Source organism: Cebus imitator, unplaced genomic scaffold, assembly GCF_001604975.1.
Source record: "Cebus imitator isolate Cc_AM_T3 unplaced genomic scaffold, Cebus_imitator-1.0 Scaffold101, whole genome shotgun sequence".
NCBI classification, from domain to species: Eukaryota; Metazoa; Chordata; class Mammalia; order Primates; family Cebidae; genus Cebus; species Cebus imitator.
The window spans coordinates 432,055-439,228 of NW_016107416.1; the positions used below are offsets into that span (position 1 = coordinate 432,055).

Here is a 7,174-nt window from a genome sequence, read left to right on the forward strand (position 1 = left end):
AAAAAAAAAAAAAAATAGGTTGGACATGGATTGATTAGCTAGAACACAAACTCTGAAAATACAGAAATGTCTAAGCACTTAAGATAAGGCACAGCATGGAAAAGAGAGACAGGTGCAGGGAGAGAATGAAGACATAAGTTTACCAGGCCATGGGGTGAGGACTCTTGAATCTCCTGCCCAGGCCATCCAGCTAATTGGTATTACTTGTGAAGTTCGTTTGGGAAAAAGAATTAGAAATATATATGACTCTTTGAAAATAAAAGCCTGTGGTACCCGATGATGAGAGAATGGTTAGAAAATCTCTTTGAAAGTAAAGAACTATGTAAAAGCCAGACTGAAACCACTCAAGGGTAGTTTGTAGGTGGGGAGTGGGGTGGGAGACACTGGCCAGGGTGAGGTCCACATCACCAGATTGGCTCAGGAGGGCTTGTGTCCCACTAGAGGGGTTTAGAATATTCTGGGCAAGGTAGCCAGGACCTGTCCCCATGACACACACACCTTCCAACAAGCAGATCCAAAGCCCTGGGGTTTTGACTGATCTCTGTTGGAGGGAAATAGCCTAGAGGAAGGATGTCTCTGGCCCCACCAGGAAAGAACCCCAGGTTCTTTTTTGGAAAGTAGGGGAATGCCCATGAAGAGGGCAAGACTGAGGGTACCAATGGCCTTGGGCATGGGGGGGCAGTTACTGCCTGTTGGGCCCTGCCCTGGCAAGAGCTGGTGACCAAACTACTATGAGACCTGTCAGCCTGCCTGGCCAGATCAAGATGTTTGCTGGCATCTTCCCAGTGAGAGCACTCACCAGGGGAGAGAGAAGTCTGGACTGGTGGAAGGCAGGGTACCCAAGGCTCCAGGTGGGAGCCCCACCAGGAAGGACCTTGAACCTTTTGCACTTGGGCTCTGACGTACTGGAGATCTGCTAAAGTGAACGAAGCAGATGTTGCCTCTGGAATTCATACCTACTTCTTAAACCGTGTAAGGGGAGTTTAGCATTCTGGGAAGTGAGACAGGCTCCTGAGCTGTAGGGGCACCAGGTAGCTGATTCTGAAGGTGCTCTACAACTTACGGCACCAACTGAGCCAATGAGTGGCCTGCAGGCATCTGCACAGAGCAGAGCCGAAAACTGGGAGCCCACAGAATAGCTGGCCTACACAATAGTTTTAAAATTTCAAAATCAGCTGCCAATACTAAAAAGTCAAAAAAAGCTTCCATTAAAACTTGGTTTTGGCTGCGCGGTGGTTCATACCTGCCAACCCAGCACTTTGGGAGGCAGAGACGGATGGATCACCTGAGGTCAGGAGTTCGAGACCAGCCTGGCCAACATGGTGAAACCTCATCTCTACTAAAAATACAAAAATTAACTAGGCGTGGTGGTGTGCACCTGTAATTCCAGCTACTCAGAAGGCTGAGGCAGGAGAATCGCTTGAGCTGGGGAGATGGAGGTGGCAGTGAGCCGTGTGCCACTGCACTCCAGCCTGGACAACAGAGCAAGACTCTGTCTCAAAAAAACAAAACAAAAAAAAAAACAGGCTGGGCGTGGTGGCTCATGCCTGTAATCCCAGCACTTTGGGAGGCCAAAGCGAATGGATCCCAAGGTCAGGAGATCCAGACCATCCTTGTCAACATGGTGAAACCCCATCTCTACTAAAAATACAAAAATTAGCTGGGCATGGTGGCACACGCCTATAGTCCCAGCTACTCGGGAGGCGGAGGTTGCAGTAAGCCAACATCGCGCCACTGCACTCCAGCCTGGGTGACAGAGTGAAACTGTGTCTCAAAGACAAACAAAACAAAACAAAACAAAACAAAACTTGCTTTCCCTGGGCCTGGTGGCTCACACCTGTAGTTCCAGCTACTTGGGAAGCTGAGGTGGGTAGATCATTTGAGCCCAGGCACTTGAGCCTGGGCAACATAGTGATACCTAGTCTTAAAAAAATAAAAATAGTCAGGCATGGTGAGCCCAGCACTTTGGAAGGCCGAGGCAAGTGGATCATGAGGTCAGGAGTTTGAGACCAGCCTGGCCAACATGGGGAAAACTTGTCTCTATTAAAAATACAAAAATTAGCTGGCATGTTGGCACATGCCTATGATCCCAGCTACTCAGGAGGCTAAGGCAGGGGAATCACTTGAACTCGGGAGGCAGAGGTTGCAGTGAGCCAAGATCGCACCACGGCACTCTAGCCTGGGCGACAGAGTGAGACTCTGTCTCAAAATAAAATAAAATAAATAAAAATAAAAACAACCCTTATTTCCATTTTAAAGATCTGGTAATCCTGGTCCCCTATCAGCATGTGCATCCTTCCCTATTGAGTCCTGACCCTGAGACTAAGGGTCAGCTCCCAAATAGGACAGTGCTCACCCTGTGTTCCTCTTGTATCAGAGTTAGGAGTAAAGTGCACTATTTTTAACCCATCAAACTGGGGAAAAAAAAAGTTGGACTAAGAAGGTTGTACGTTTCAGGAAAAATGGGAGCAAGCCCATTTCTTTATGGTGGTGAAGAATATAGTACACCGACTGCTTCCTTCATTTCCGTGGCCTGCCTGGTCCCTTAAGGCCTTTTCGAAGGTGTGGCCCGCCCGGGCCTGCCTGTATCCTCAGCTGGGGACAGGTGTTAGAGTGAAACCCTGCCTTTGACACAGGCACTGGGCGGTTAGGAAAGAGCCCATTTACATAAGTGTGGTGGGGAGCACGGGCCTCCCGCCTACCATTGCACTTGGTGATGAGCTGGTCCTTCTTGCTGGACTCCTGTAGGACTTTGCTCTTGACACTGGAGAGCCTGGGTAGGGAAGGTAAGACGGGAGGGTGGGCAGGTTGGCAAGCAGATGCATCCCCCAAACCCCACACCTGCTACTGAGGCCCACTCACGCTTTTTCAAAGGCCAGCTTCTCTTTCTCCAGCTGCTTGGACAGCACCTCTACCTCTCCAAGGGCAAACTGTAATTTCTCCTCTTCCTTGGCCAGGAGGACCTTCGTCTTGGCATGGGCAGCTTTCTCTTCCTGCAGGGGCAGCAGCAGTCACCTCATTACCCTAGGCTACCTTAGGTCTCCTAAACCCCCTTAACCAGCCCCCTTTCTCAAAGGGACACATAGAAACCAGAACACAGGGAGATTCTGGCCTTGCTACTGGGGCTGGAGGTTCTCAGAGGCCAACCTTTCTTTCTTTTTTTTTTTTAGACAGAGTCTCACTGTGTTGCCCAGCCTGGAGTGCAGTGGTGTGATCTCAGCTCAGTGTAACTTCCGCCTCCTTGGTTCAAGGAATTCTCCTGCCTCAGCCTCCCAGGTAGCTGGGATTACAGGCACCTGCTACAACGCATGCTTGACTAAATTTTTTTTTTTTTTTTTTTTTTTTTTTTAAGTAGAGACAGGGTTTCACCGTGTTGGCCACGCTGGTCTAGAACTCCTGCCCTCAAGTGATTTGCCACCTTGGCCTCCTAAAGTGCTAGGATTACAGGAGGAAGCCACTGAACCCATCAGAGGCCAATACTTAATGAGGCTGCCTAACCACAGGGGTCCTGGGAAATGGGGGAAGATTAGGAGCCTGCAGAGGCCATTACTTACCATGAGCTTCTTCTCTACTGCCTGGAACTCTTCTTTACTGACAAAATTTTCATCCTGGAGAACCATCTGCAACAGAGCCTGGCTGAGTAAGGGCTTGGGCCTGGGGTAAAAGGGGTGCCCTCTAGGGACCTGGACCAAAGGCCGATAATAGGATGATGCTTATGGTATCTAGGATGAGACTGAAGCCCTGAGAAAGGAGAATTCAGGTCCACAGATAAACAGACTCAGCTCTAAGTGCTGCCCTCAAGGAGCAGCCGGTCTCATGGAGGAGGCAGTCCACAGTCAGCACTTCTAACATATCGTGTGCCTTGATGGGTAGACATAAGGGGATCTGGGGCCCAGAGGAGGCCCCTGGCCCAGCCTGGGGAAGGGTGAGAATCACTTCCAGAGAAGGGGATGTTAGACCTGAGATCTGACTGCTATATACAGTAGGCCAGAAGAGGGATAGAGAGAAAAGCACTCTGGATGGTGAGGACACACATGTGAAGGTCAGCTGCCAAGAGAGGGACCTGGGTACTTTCTGGGAATCAAAGGTAATTCAGTGCCTAGAGTTCCACACATTTTGTTGAATGTCAGCATTAGGGTGGCAAATAGGACCTCTCTCCCCTTTCCCCCACATTCAACTTCCCAGAAGGGAATAAACTGTCTAAGAACAACTTAGAGTGAGAAATAGATGTGAAGCCAGTTTTATTTCTGAGATGGAGACACATCCCAACCTTCTTATCAAGACAGAAAAACCATGAACTCCAGCTGGCTAGGATTCTATCACACCTACCCAAGTAATCTGTGACTGCAATGCTTTGCACCCATTAGCTGGGGTTTGATTGAGAAGGCAAAAGCTAAGGGACGTAAAGTTCTTGGAGGCCCCTAAGTTAGCGTTGGCAAGGGCCAAATCTGCGCTTACTGCATTCAGCATGGCACTGCCTTTGACTCTGGGGCAGGGTGTCCATAACAGAAGGCATGACACAGTTTTTCTGCCTGCACACGAGGGCCATGGAAACTCAGTGAAGTCGTCTTCACTGAAAATGAGGAAACTGAGGCTCAGGGGCTCTCTACCAGCTCTTGCAGCAACCAGGCAACCAGAATGGAGAATTTGGCTTGATTTTAGTTAAAATTCCCCGGTTCAGGAAGGTCCGCCCTGAGCCCGGCCTCCTCCTGATGACGCTTTGGGCCATGCGTTCTAGCCACGCCCCCGCATCGGAACAGGCCCTGGCCCCCCATCTCCCCGAGCTCCTCTGGCTGCATACCACGTTCCTCAGCTGGTGGATCAACTCCTCCTGAGACTCAATCACGTCCCGCAGTTGATCGAAGGCGAGACACACAGATCCTGACCCCGCCTTCGACCACCCGAGGGGCGTCGCCATCTTTCGCCCCCCGCCAGCTCGTTGGAAATGGCTGCCTCGGAGTGCCCCTTGCCGTCGCCCACCAATGAGAATGCGACGCCACAGAGCACCCTGGCAACGCGCCGCCTCTTAAAGGAGCCGCCGGGGCAGGGAAACTGCTAACAGCCCTTAAGCATTTAAGTTTATAGGAAATTGCGCTTTTATTACGTCTGCTGTTTCTCACGCAGTCCCGAGAAGCCAGCAGGGCCCGGCTTATACTTCCCTTGTCTGCGAGCAGGTAACACTCAGAACACCAGCCCTCAGCCGTCACCCAGGGCCTGTGCAACTGCATAACCACGAAGTGAGAGCCAGCGTAGGCAACTCCTGCATCTTTAGCTTCTCATGCTTCTTTCTCCAAATCTCAGGAGAAAGATTTGGAGAAAGAAGCATACAATAGAGGAAATTGTAGGAGATTTCAGGAGGCTGGAATCTCATACAGTTTCCTCCATTGTATGAGATTCCAGCCTCCTGAAACACACTTACTACTTAGGACGCCTAGCCCTAAGCGCGGAAGATAGAAAAAGATAAAAAGCGAGAATGGCTTCACCTGAGATCAAAATCTTCATACTCTGATACCAGGCTCTGGGCAGCTGCACTAGAGCCATGTGCCACCACCCCAGGAGGAGGGCCCTGAAAAAATTAGGAGGACTGAAGGGGCTTGAAGAAGAAGAGTTGTAAAATGGAAGCAGGGAAGGATACAGTGATTAAGGACACTCACCAAGTCTCCAAAAGTCTCCACTGAGGCCTTTTTTTTTTTTTTTTTTAAACCCAAATAAGATTAGGTTTTGAGAACAATGGAGCGAATATATATTGTGTTCACTATTTTGTGGCACCATTATGTTTATGTTATTTCATGTGACCCTCATAGAATTCCTATTAGCCCCTTTTTACCCAGGCTCTATGAGAATGAATGAATGATTTGGTCACTCTAGTAAGTTGTGGAACTGAGTTCTGACATGGGCAGTTTGGGTCCGGAGTCCATGTTTTTGTTTGTTTATTTGTTTTTTTGAGATTGGGTTTCACTCTGTTGCCCAGGCTGTAGTGCAGGGACATGATCTCGGCTCACTGCAACCTCCGCCTCCCGGGTTCAAGTGATTCTCCTGCCTCAGCCTCCTAAGTAGCTGGGATTACAGGCACCTGCCACCACACCCGGCTAATTTTCGTATTTTTAGTAGTGACAGGGTTTCGCTGTGTTGGACAGGCTGATCTCAAACTCCATACCTCAGGTGATTCGCCTGCTTTAGCCTCCCAAAGTGCTGGGATTACAGGCGTGAGCCAATGTGCCCTGTTTGTTTTTCCAGACAGGGTCTCACTCTGTCACCCAGGCTGTGGAGTAGTGAGAACATAGCCCACTGCAGCCCTGACCTCCCCAGCTCAAGGGATCCTCCTACCTCAGCCTCCTGAGTAGCTGGAACCACAGGCATGCACCATCACACCCTGCTTTTTAATATTTTTTAATAAGAGGTTCTCACTGTGTTCCCCAGGCTGGTCTTGAACTGGCCTCAAGGGATCCTCTCACCTCAACTTCCCAAAGTGCTGGGATTAGTGGTGAGCCACCCTGCTCAGCCTTGGAGTCCATGTTTTTTTATTTTTTGTTTTTCTGAGATGGAGTTTCACTCTTTTTGCCCAGGCTGGAGTGCAATGGGGTGATCTGGGCTCACTGCACCCTCTGCCTCCTGAGTTCAAGTGACTCTCTTGCCTCAGCTTCCCCAGTAGCTGGAATTACAGCAATGTACCACCGCACCTGGCTAATTTTATATTTTTAGTAGAGATGGGGTTTCACCATATTGGCCAGGTTGGTCTTAAACTCCCGGCCTCAGGTGATCTGCCCACGTTGGACTCCCAAAGTGCTGGGATTATAGGCACGAGTTACCGCGCCAGGCCTGGAGGCCATGTTCTTAACCAGGATGCTGTGCTGCATTTTTGTTGCATGTCATGGATGATTAAGTTATGTAATTTGGTACTTCCAAGTAGGAAATGACTATATTAACAAGGAATTTGGAAAAAAATGTTACCAGTGACTACGAAGGGAGGCAGAAAGTTCAGGTTAAATCACTCACGCTGCTCCCCAAAGCTCCCAAGTGGCCGGACAAACTTGGCCATCCCTGTGGTTCTCTCAGCAGGAGCCCTTGTTTTGTTTCTGGCATTTGTTATCATGGACTTGGCCACAAGGCCATCTCTGTTGGCCTCTCTCTCTCTCTTGTTTTTTTTTTTTTTTTTTTAAACCCAAATAAGATT

The 7,174-nt window shown here is 49.5% G+C and overlaps 1 protein-coding gene across 3 annotated transcripts in view; it reads right to left on the minus strand.

Moving 5' to 3' along the window:
• SPATA24 (spermatogenesis associated 24) overlaps positions 1–4,995 on the minus strand; it is an 8,962-nt gene extending 3,967 nt beyond the window's left edge. The window contains exons 1-4 of one of the 3 annotated variants that reach the window (XM_017536722.2): positions 4,802–4,994; positions 3,555–3,620; positions 2,863–2,993; positions 2,703–2,773 (exon numbers count right to left, since the gene is read on the minus strand). In XM_017536722.2, coding sequence (XP_017392211.1) covers positions 2,703–2,773; positions 2,863–2,993; positions 3,555–3,620; positions 4,802–4,918 — 385 coding nt within the window. In that variant the 5' untranslated portion in view covers positions 4,919–4,994. Of the gene's footprint in view, positions 1–2,702; positions 2,774–2,862; positions 2,994–3,554; positions 3,621–4,801 lie in introns of all 3 variants that reach the window. The other 2 variants (XM_037741402.1, XM_017536723.2) reach the window with 2 other exon arrangements.
• Between the last annotated feature and the right edge of the window lie 2,179 nt (positions 4,996–7,174).